At 46.5% G+C, this 12,070-nt stretch overlaps 1 protein-coding gene across 1 annotated transcript in view; it reads right to left on the reverse strand.

The window, feature by feature from the left end:
- TRPM2 (transient receptor potential cation channel subfamily M member 2) overlaps window positions 1–12,070 on the reverse strand; it is a 406,419-nt gene that overhangs the window by 259,360 nt on the left and 134,989 nt on the right. Inside the window, exons 5-6 of the mRNA XM_077448652.1 lie at window positions 9,706–9,886; window positions 1,644–1,810 (exon numbers count right to left, since the gene is read on the reverse strand). Coding sequence (XP_077304778.1) covers window positions 1,644–1,810; window positions 9,706–9,886 — 348 coding nt within the window. The remainder of the gene's footprint in view (window positions 1–1,643; window positions 1,811–9,705; window positions 9,887–12,070) is intronic.

Raw genomic sequence — 12,070 nt, forward strand, 5'->3', positions numbered from 1 at the left:
GACTGGTTGGACAAAAATTACACATTTTTCAAAATAAGTTGTACTACTTGCCATGAAAAGCTTCTAACACAAAACCTTAGCGCACCTCAAAATCGCTTTACTTTTGAACAAAATAACCAAGATAAAAAGACTGTTCATATGAAAAAGATCACAAACTACATACCGTATATACTCGAGTATAGGCCGACCCGAATATAAGCCGAGGCCCCCAATTTACCCCCAAAAAACTGGAAAACTTATTGACTCGTGTATAAGCCGAGGGTGAGACATGGCTGTCCATCCCTGTGTGTCCGTCCATCCCTGTGTGTGTGTCCGTCCATCCATCCCTGTGTGTGTGTCCATCCATCCATCCATCCATCCATCCCTGTGTGTGTGTCCGTCCATCCATCCCTGTGTGTGTATCCATCCATCCATCCATCCCTGTGTGTGTGTGTGTGTGTGTGTGTGTGTGTATTCATCCATCCATCCATCCCTGTGTGTGTGTGTGTGTATCCATCCATCCATCCATCCATCCCTGTGTGTGTGTGTGTGTGTGTATCCATCCATCCATCCATCCCTGTGTGTGTGTGTGTGTGTGTGTGTGTGTGTGTGTGTGTGTGTGTGTCCGTGCAGCCTTGTGTGTGTGTCCAGCCTACCTGTGTCCCAAGCCTCCGTCCCGAGCCGCCGTCGTCCCGAGCCTCCTCTGTCCCGTGCCTCCTCTGTCCCGTGCCTCCTCTGTCCCGTGCCTCCTCTGTCCCGTGCCTCCTCCGTCCCGTGCCTCCTCCGTCCCGTGTCGTGCCGATGGATCGCCGCTCCAGGATCGCCGCTCTTCTCGGCGGCCATTCTACAATTCAAAAGCCGCGCCTCCGTCCTCCGCCTGTGATAGGCGGAACACTCAATTTCCCAGCAGCCTGTGTTCCGCCTATCACGGACATCCTCTCATACTCGTCCGTAGTATGAGAATGAACGGATGTCCGTGATAGGCGGAACACTGACTGCTGGGAAATTCAGTGTTCCGCCTATCACAGGCGGAGGCGGAGAAGGAGGCGCGGCTTTTGAATTTTAATGTCCGCCGTCTGTCTGCTCGATACGCTGATCGAGCAGTCAGACAGCGGTGACTCGAGTATAAGCCGAGGGGGCACTTTCAGCCTCAAAAAAGAGGCTGAAAATCTCGGCTTATACTCGAGTATATACGGTATGTGTTTAGCATTTTTATTTACTAAAATTTAGCCCAGCTATAAAAGCATGTGGGAAAAATGTAAAGTGATTTGCCTTCTCTGAGGCCATTGAGGCTAACTACACTGTGTATGACCAACAGTGACTATGATGCAGATGTTATTGTACACAAGGGAGGACTCCTGTGTGTGTATAGACCAACTCTGGCTAAAAGAGCACAGGGAGGGGGATTTACTAAAAGTGGAGCGTGCAAATTTTGGTGCAGCTCTGCATAAAAACCAATCAGCTTCCAGGTTTTATTGTAAAAGCTTAATTGAATAAGCTGAAGTTAGAAGCTGATTGGCTACCATGCACAGCAGCACCAGGTTCTGAGCGCTCTAGTTTTAGTAAATCTCCCCCAGTAAGAAGAAAAAGCATGACAAAAAGTAATAACTTAAGAAAGCACAAACAATTTTTGATAAGTAAAACATGTAAAATATAACACTTACTGTAGTAGAAATCAAACTGTTTCGATTATGAACAATTCCCCAGGTAGCTATACCAATGGTAACAACTTTATTGTTCTTATTGGAATTGCCCACGCAAAAGTCTCTTACTGCTTCACCGACTTGCTTCATAACACCAGCATGAGAACCACCGGTTATAATCCAGGCACCTACATGACATGTATAGAATATGTGAAAAAATAAATAGTTATAAATACTATATAACATTTGTCTATTTTTGCCAAAGCCTGAGTGATACAAATGGCACAATGTTACAATTCAACACCCATGGTAATCCTCTAAAATCATTACTGCTTTTTAATGCATAGAAGTCACAGAAACTATAATTCGATGTACACTGCTGTTTTCATAATGTGAAAAAGGCCAAACTCACCCTCATTCATGTTACTGTGATAACTGATGATCAAAAATTGTTTATAAATAATCCCCACATCTTGCTTTACGCATGACAGTCTAATTTCATAATAACACTACCAGAATATTTTTTGTGAAAAGCAATCAGCTTAGAGTTTTAATTTTGCTGAAACCTAACAAAAAAAAAACTCTAAACCTGTCTAAGCTATATTTAAATAATATTTAACATTTTTAAAATATAAGAGGTACAGAGGTGTGTCCTAGCAATGGAACCATGCGAAAGTGCACAGCTGGAGGTCCATAACACACCGCTGATCTACAGCTTATACCGGCTCGCTACAAGCCCGGGTAGCATTTTCCGAAGAACAGCAAGCCTTCTGTACCAATCCTGCCCTGATTATTTCGTGGAGAGCGACCTATCATTGGTGGCCGGTCCACAAGTGGCGCAGAGGCGCCGCCCCCAGTCCACACCATCTGTGTGGCCGTACTCTGTGCGGGGCGCTGGACCAACAGGTCTCTAACTGGTCTGTAACCCCCTTTACAAACACATGATCCTTAAAAGTACATGATCTCCTCTGTCATTGTCTTTTCCTCCGGCTCCTCCCACCACTACTGTGAGCCAGGCCTGTGTCATTATGTTCAACCAGGGCAGCATGGCTTCTGCTGAACATTGTGCCCACAGTTCTTTCTAGCTGCCACCCGGGTGTACCTGAGGCTGAGCCAGACTCCTGCCTGCCTTGGGGGGGGTGGCGGAATGCAATGGCAGTGTCCGAGCCAATGTGAGCTGGTGATAAGGTGTTGGGGGAGAGTGGGTTTGCAGTCATGGTGTCTACCACCCAGTCACTTGAGCTGGTGTGAGAAGAGGCCTGGATGGGCACTTGTGTCTGGCCTGCCACCCTGTGCTGGTTTGATAATGGGGAAAGGGGGAGGTTGCTGTGTCCACCTCCCACATATAGTGGGTGTTGGACACAGGTGTAGCTGATATGATACAGGGGGGAGGGGTGTTGCTGTGTGTTCACCATCCATGTATAGTAGCTGATTCTCCCCTCCTCCCGCCCCTCCGCCCAGGTCTCCCATCCCACCGGTAGACCCGAGCCACAAACCGACATGTTTACCGACTGGCCGGTGACCTAAACAAATCCGGATTTGGCTTTGATTGGGTCTCCAATGTAGAAACTTTTTGAAAAAATGTCGGGGGGGGGGTGCAAGATATGGGATCTGCCCCAGGTGCCAAATGCTCTAGGTATGCCCAGGACCATGACCCACACCCAGTCTCTCCCCACTGGTTGCAGGACTATGTCACAGCCGACAATAAATCTAAGATGACCACCGCACGAGACACAGGTAATGCAGCTGACAGGCAACGCTCTCCCTCTTCTGCTCCTGCTTCTTCCACGCCCCCCCCCAAATCCTCCAGCACCAGCCACCACTGGACCTAATCCCAAGCTATCAGGACAATCCAACATGGTGCTGATGATGAGACAAGCGGGAGACACTGGTGGGCCTGTGACAGCCTCAGGACAGGAGAGCAGCGATGGGGAGCTGCAGGGGTCAGAACACTCCTCTTGGGTACACTACCCCCTCCGATACTCCGCAGATACCACTCCAAGCCCCACTGATGCCCACTCCACAGGCAATTCTCAGCCCCAGCAGGGTCAGGAGCTCAGGGAGCTATTTGCTTCTCTACAGTCGAATCTGGATTCCATGGTTCTCTGCATGGAGGGCACATTAAAAAAGGAACTTTCAGAGGTGAAACAACACATTGCCCAAGTGAACACAAGAGCCTCTAATATGGAATTCTCCTATGCCTAGCTGGAACAATGACTGATGGCCTTGGAGCAGACCAATGCTACCCAGGTGAGGGCCTTCCAACAGCTTAGAAATAAGCTTGACAATGGAGAAAACCAAAGTAGACGCAACAATGTCCGCATACATGGTATAATTGAAGTGACCAGAGAACCAGACTTCAGGGACATGGTTCAAGCAATCCTTGATACTTTGTTGGACAGGGAAGTCTCCACTCACATTGAACTTGACTGAGTCCACCGAGTCACAGGCCCATGCTACAATGAATACAGCTCCCACCCACATGATGTCCTCTGCCACATTAATTTTTATGTCCTCAAAGAGGAGGTTTTACGAAAAGGCCTGGAAAAAAAGAGCATCAAATTTGATGAATGAATGAAATACTTATATATGTATAGCGCACAATGCGAACTGAATCGCCTCTAGGCGCTGTGGCGAGCTTTGATCATCTGCTAAAAGAGGAAGGTCTTGAGTTTTTTCCTAAAAGCCAGGTGATTTTCTTCCAGGCGGATGTTGATTGGTAGAGCATTCCATAGCCGAGGCCCTTGGACAGCGAATCTCCGATCCCCCTTGGATTTATACCGGGCTTTGGGCATGAGGAGGAGGTTTTTGTTGGCTGATCGAAGACTGCGGTTTGGTGTGTAATGATTTATTTTCTCCATTAGGTATTGTGGAGCTTCTCTATGCACGCATTTGTGGGTGAGGCAAAGGGTCTTGAACGTGATCCGATTTTTTACGGTTAGCCAATGTAAGCTCCTCAGCGAAGGAGAGATGGATTCCCAGGGTTTTTTCCTGTTATCAGCCTTGCTGCCGTGTTTTGGATCAGTTGTAATCGCGCAAGTTGATATTGTGGTAATCCTATGTAAAGCGAGTTTGCGTAGTCCAGTCGTGAATTAATGATTGTTCCAACTACTTGATGGAGCCACCGTCACCTTTTAACCATGACCTATCAGGGCTGACCTTGTTCATGTGGAAGTAAATCCCCCGCATCCCCCAACACATCACTGATATAAAGCAACTTACAACTGGGGCCATCTGTTTCACCTCCAGGTTAAAAAAGATGTCCAACAGTTTCTCCTATGGACATCGGCTCAACTTGCAGCGCTATTTGCCTTCCTAAACAATGAGTCCATCCAGGTTCCCGACTGACTGGCACTGCCTTTCAAAATTATTCCTGCCCAACTGAAGGCTCCTTACCCACAGCGTCAAAGGCATCAGAGATTCTGCTCGCCTAGGAGGATGCAGAATTTAGATCCCACCACTCTTGAGCCCTGAGCCTTGCGGGGCCAATACACTGCATGGAACCCATGTTCTTTTACACGTGACTAAGCTGTTAGGGGTATATTAAGTAGTATGGAACATTGCTCTCTACAGGGGTATATGTTTGTTTCTTTTTGACACGGGGGGGGGGCTCACAAGCTCCAGTACGGTGATATCCCAGGCACAACTGTGGACCACTCCTTTTAAAGCACAAATATGATATTTGGCTGTATTAGTGCTACTTCACCTTGCATTCCTCTGGAGAGAGACCCCTGCCTATGCTCCTTCCAGTCAAAGCCTTGTCACCAGAGCCATATTACTGGTATTGGTCTTACGCTAAGGCTTTGGATGTGTGCATATTTTTCTACTTGACCACTCAGAATACTGCCTTTCCTCAGGTGAAGCGATTGTGGTGGAGGTTCCCGTTGGGATTATTCTGACCTGCCTTCCTTAGTGCTCAGTGTGGGATTGCAGAGGACCTTCTGCCATATTGTAATTGCCACACGCTCACTGAACTGGTGGATTATTAAATATTCATATGTTCTTAAAGTTGTAGGGTCCAGTTTTGCTTGCAATGTTGGGGGTTAAGTCCCGAGGATCTTCCTCTATCACAGTTCCGGGTGAGGAAACTATTCTTGGTTTCATTGTGATGAACCTAGGCATGTTGTGGTGGACTTGGTTACACTGGGGGGGATCAGGGGGACTCCCTATACATGATATAGTATATATATATATATATATATATATATATATATATATATATATATATATTGAAAAGGGGGCTGATCCTGTCTGGCTATACCTTGACCCATGTAAACTGACCACGGTTTATCATGGCTGCTGAGAGCGGGCACCATGGTCAGTTAACACGCCTCAGTCATCCACAGCCCTGCTCTGCCCTTCTCTGTCCTCCTCTCCCCCTGTCTGTCTGTTCATGTCAGTGCCCGCCACCCTCCCCTCCTGCTACTATTATAACTACCATAAATACCTCCCATCCCCTCTGTAACATAATGATATGTGTCCCTGTGCCTGTGTTATATAAAAAAATGACGATCTGTACCTATATTAGAGCATCTCCTGACACTCACGTGACTCCTTGACTGTCTCTCCTCCTCCTCAGCTGACATCAGCAACAGTGCTCGCCTCTCGCCCCCTGGAGCTGTCAGCCTGGCAGAGGAGAGAGCCGAGGAGTCATGTGAGCGCCAGGAGACACTCTAATATAGGTACAGATCAGCATATTTTTTACATAACAGGGACACGTATCGTTATGTTACAGAGGGGAGGTCTTTAGTATAATGGCTAAACAACCACTTTAAGGACGTTATAACTTTGAGAAAAAAGCCTGTCCACCACCTTCAGGTGAAACGCCCGCTCACCTCAGGAATTGACCATCAGGTCAAACAGCGTTCATAAGATGGATAGTGATGGTACACTTCAGCTAGTATAACGCTTCCCCCAATGCATTTTGGGTCACTAGATCCCAAATTTCTTCTACTGATCCATTCGTGTGATTTTGTATCAAATCTTTGTCTCCCAATAGCAGATTTTACTTAAGGTAAAGGGAAAAATTCATAGCGCAATAATGCCAATAAAAATACTTTTTTTTAAAACTCTGTTTCTGCTCACATTTTAGCTAAAAATGTAATTGCATAAAACAGTCAAACAGAATAAATCGCCTCCTCATCACACTTTCGGGTACCGAAGTCACTGGAAATGACGTCACTGGCTCTACCCAACGCATTGCGTCACTGGTCACATGACTTCTTCAGGTGGTTAGTATGCCACGCTCAGTATGCCTGGACCTTTATCTCCAGGACATTTCACATAGGGTGTGGCAAGCAATCTCTGCTACAGGATGCTGACACAAAGGCTCAAATGGAGACATAGCTATGGGTCTTTTTTCAAACCCATACTGACACTACATCTTTGTCAATAGCGATCTGGGAACTGCATAAATGTGTGATTCAAGGGGTCTTGATTTGGCAAGGTTCTTGGATTAAGAAGCAACGCATCAAATACACCAAACATATAGCGTCACCTCTTGCTGAGAGCCAACATCTTAAAACTGTACACAAGAAATTGCAAGTGGTATCATCCCTAGTTGAGCTCCAACTTTTAGGTGATTGTTTAACCACTTGCCGACCAGTCATCACAGTTATACTGCGGCAACAACGTTCGGCTATGCAAGTCGCCGTCATGTTATGTCGCTTCCTTTTTTCGGCCGCGTGTGGGCCCCCTGCTCCCCCACGGAGCAGGTGTGAGTGCCCGCAGTCGCGATCACTGCCAGGCTCCCACGATCGCTCAGCACGCACCGAGAACTGGGATCTGTGTGTGTAAACACACAGGTTCCGGTTCTCTGGGGGAAGAAGATACAGATCATCTGTTCAATACAGAGTACAGAGTCTCCTCTATACAGTCCCCTCCCCCCTTCAGTTAGAACACAGAGAGGGAAAACAATTAACCCCTTGATCGCCCCCTAGTGTTAACCCCTTCCTTTCCATTGACATTTGTACAGTAATCAATGCATTTTTATAGCACTGATCACTGTATAAATGCCAATGGTCCCAAACATGTGTCAAAATTGTCCAATGTGTCCTCCATAATGTCGCAGACCTGATAAAAATCACAGATCACCGCCATTACTAGTAAAAAGAAATTTATAATAAAAATGCCATAAAACTATCCCCTATTTTATAAACGCTATAACTTTTGCGCAAACTAATCAATATACGCTTATTGTGATTTTTTCTTTACCAAAAATATGTATAAGAATACATATTGGCCTAAACTGAGGGAAAAAAAATTATATATATTTTTGGGGGATATTTATTATAGCAAAAAAAAAAAAAGTAACAAATATATTTTTTTTCAAAATTGTCTCTCTTTTTTTTTATAGCTTAAAAAATAAAAACCACAGAGGTGATCAAATACCAACAAAAGAAAGCTCTATTTGTGGGAAAAAAGGATTTCAATTTTGTTTGGGTGCAATGTTGCACGACTCACAAAAAGTGCTATCAGGAAGGCTGAAGCGGTTAAATGAGGTTATCCTCCACAATGTCAAGAAGGCTTTCCCTAGTGCGTAAGAGGTTTCATGAATGGGGCAATAAACCTAGAAGCTTAATGGCCCAAACACTTAAACAGTTGAGGACTGGTTCTTATGTCCTGTGCATAGACTCAGGGAGAAGGGTTGACACTCCTGCTGCAATAGCAAGCCAAATTAAGGACTTCTACAGTGATAACTCGGCCCCTTCCTTTGCTGTTCAGAGTGTTACTCATTACCTGACTGAGTCGGGCTTTCCCCAATCAAAGGCTAACATAGCCTTTCTCTAGGTGACCCCTAACCTAGGAGAAATGTTTAGGGGCTCTGAAAGATACTCAGCCCAATAAGGCCCCTGGCCCAGATGGCTTCACTCCAAATACTGAGACTTCGTAAGTTCACAGATGTAGTTTGGCATTCTGGATACTTTTGGTATTCCTGGACAGTATCTTCTTCTTACGAGCACCCAGATATCGCACACTCCCCACCACCTCTTCCCCCCATGTCCCTTCTCCTTATATAACAGCCATCCACCCACCTTCTCCCCCCCCCCCCTTTTTTTGTTAGCTTTCTACTATCTTATTATACATGAGAGGGCCCTCAACTTGATCCAGATGTATGACTAGTTGCGATATGCCTGGGAGTTCTTCCTCTTGAGATACCTCAGGTTCCATAGGCGCCATATACTTTTGGGTTCACTAAATATAATCTAGGATACTGCTGTTTTAGTATTGGTAACTGGATATGTTCATTGATATGCACTGGATATGTCAATTTATATGCTGTATGAAGTAATTGGAATTGATGAGCAGCTCTGCTCTTTGAATTAAAATAAAATAAAATAAAATAAATACTGTATATATACTGTATATATAAAAGAGGTTCATGTCCCTTTCATTTAAAAGCAAACATAGCCCCGGCCAGCGGCCCTTTAAGAGGTGGGAGCCACACAGCACTAGCATTCTTGCAGACACCAAAGTTATCCTTCTCTTCCCTGCCAGGATGACAGGACAGTGTTTGGAAGGAACAGGGCAATATAAAGAGAATGAGAACAGGATGCTGAGTGGCTGCTTAGGCACCCACTGGATCTGGGGGAAGGCAAAGATTGGGGAAGGAGGAACAGAGAGGAAATATATAGGTATGACTCTATACTATGGTAGAATTGAAAAGGTGTCATTTTTTTATACGCCCTGGATATAATCATTATAGCTTATCATAACTGCTTGACTGAACCAGCACAGCAAACAGACCCAGTTAGCTATACAAGAGAATAATAGCTCAGATTTAATCCCAGAGCACCAAAACAATGTACACCACAAAAATAAATTTGGGCAATTTGATGATTCACATGGCAGATTTCCCCTGCTGTGCCAATAAAAAGAAAGTGAATTTTGAATTGCTTTACTTTCCTTTAGGATTAAATATTATTCTATTGTGACAAGAAGCCCAGAGGTTAAACTTTGTGTATAAGTGTAGGGCAGATGTTCACACATAAATTAAGAAGATATTAATTTGTTAGATAAATCAAATCAATTTAAACATAACCTAGATAACTGGTAATGCATACAAACGCAACTATAAAATCACCTGTAGTTTGTGCAGCTTTCACAAGACCTCTGCGGAAAATGTTTTTCAATCTCATTTTCATACGGAAGTCCTTGGCCCCACCTGTTACTGATATTAAAAGATTGGGAACTTCAAGACCCCATTGCTGGGTCATCAGTTGGTAGAGAACACTGGATGAAGTATCAGAAGACACTCTCACATACTGCTGGGTTAGGGAAAAGGGAAGAATCAATATTATATATATTCATACAGAAATTTAAATGCATGCCTTTCATCATTATACTACATGTAATTTATTCATTAAAAAAGATTAGGTACACCAAACTTGGGTCTAAAAACTCTTATGCCGCGCACACACAATCAGACTATTTGGCGGACTTAGTCTGGTATACAATCCGCCGGACTTTGCAGCGGAGGTCCGAATAAACGGACTTGCCCACACACGCCCACACATGACCAGACTTTTCCAGCGGACAACCCGCCGGCCTTTTGGTGGAGGTCCGCCAGACTTTTCAAATGAATGGACTTGCTCACACGCGGAGTAAAGTCCATTCATTTTGAACGTGACTTGAGGTACAACGGGACTAGCGAAGGACATCAAAGATTGACACCCTGTAAGCCCTGTCACCTGGTATGGATTTTAAGGGGAACCCCTATACCGAAAAAACTATGTGGGGGTCACCCCAAAGTCCATACCAGACCCTTATGTGAGCATGTAGCCCAGCCGGTCAGGAAAGGGGGTGGGGACGGGCACGTGCCCCCCTCCTGAACCGTACCAGGCCACATGCCCTCAACATGGGGGGGTGGGTGTTTTGGGGAAGGGGCACCCTGCGGCCCCCCACCCCAAAGCACCTTGTCCCCATGTTGATGAGGATAAGGGCCTCTTCCTGACAACCCTGGCTGTTGGTTGTTGGGGTCTGCAGGCGGGGGGCTTATCGGAATCCGGGAGCCCCATTTAATAAGGGGGCCCCCAGATCCCGGCCCCCCACCCTATGTGAATGAGTATGGGGTACATGGTACCCCTACCCATTCACCTGAGGGAAAAAGTGTTTTTTAAAAATCACAACACAGATTTTTAAAGTAGTTTATTGGACAGCTCCGGGGGTGTCATGGTTATGCAGTGATCTTCCTGTGTGTGCTTACCTTCCCCCATGTCTTCAGACTAAGAAGCCAGCCACTTCCACCTGGGGGTTTTTATAACCTCTCCTCTAAGCATGGCTCCACCCCAAGCCCTATCAGGGAGCCCTATATTAACCTGTGCACTGCAAGCCTCTGTGCTGATTGATCAACCATTGTGTATCCATTGTGTATCAGCTTCCTGTTTCCTGCCGTGTGCTCTGCTACTGGTTTCCGTTACCGACTTTGGCGTGTCTTGACTATCCCTGCTTGCCTGTGACCCTGACCTTTTGGCGTGTACCCGACTATCCTTGTCTGCTTGTGGCCCCGACCTTGGCTTTGTCCCTCACCATCCCTATCCTCCTGTTGCCTACTGTGGGTGTGAGCTGGGGGACCCTGGGGGTCGCGACCTGGAGCCAGTTGCAGCCAAGTCCATCCTCACCACTGGAGGCTCTGGTGAACACCTGCTGGCTCTTAGACTCCGCGCCCCAGGGAATCTCACGCTCTATCCCCAGTGGGATCTGTCCCCCGTCTGCAGCAGTCAGCCGTAGGGTCCACAACCTTGCGGTGCACTCCGGATCCCTACGGTGTGCACCTGCCACCTCGCCTCAAGGTGACCTGACAGGGGGTCTTCTTCCAACTTCGGGTCTTCTTGCTGGGCTCTTCCGCTATCTTCTGCTCTTTTACCATTCTTTTACTAGTGGAGGAGCCTGGCTTTCTCCTTCGTCGCAGCTGTCCGGTGGTCTTTTTCCGACTCCGGGGGTCTTGTCCCGCTCTTTGGTTCTTCTTCCGGGCCTCCGCTATCTTCTTCCAACTCTTTTACTAGCGTTGGCCCAGTCTTCTCATTTGTTGCTGTTGCTGCTGCCTTCTTCTTCATCTTCTTCTCTTCTTCTTAATTCCGATGTTGACACGATGCTCTCTCTCCGGCCGTAATGTCAGGGACGCATTGCATGGCAATTTATATAGGCATAAGGGGTGGGGTCACCGGGTGATGTCACACGGTGACCCTGTCCCTTATGCCTATATAAGTTGCCGCGCAACGCGTCACTGGCATTACGGATGGAGAGAGCGTTGTGTCAACATCGGAAGGAAGAAGAAGAGAAGAAGAAGAAGGCGGCGAAAGTGACATCGACGAACAAGAAGACCGGGCCAACGCTAGTAAAAGAGCTAGAAGAAGATAGCGGAGGTCCGGCAGAAGAACCGAAGAGCGGGACAAGACCCCCGAAGTTGGAAGAAGACCCCAAAGTCAAAAGAAGATCCCCGGACGGCA

This window comes from Lithobates pipiens, unplaced genomic scaffold (genome assembly GCF_037356315.1).
Source record: "Lithobates pipiens isolate NorthernLeopardFrog02 unplaced genomic scaffold, aLitPip1_a1.2 Scaffold_22, whole genome shotgun sequence".
Taxonomy (NCBI): domain Eukaryota; kingdom Metazoa; phylum Chordata; class Amphibia; order Anura; family Ranidae; genus Lithobates; species Lithobates pipiens.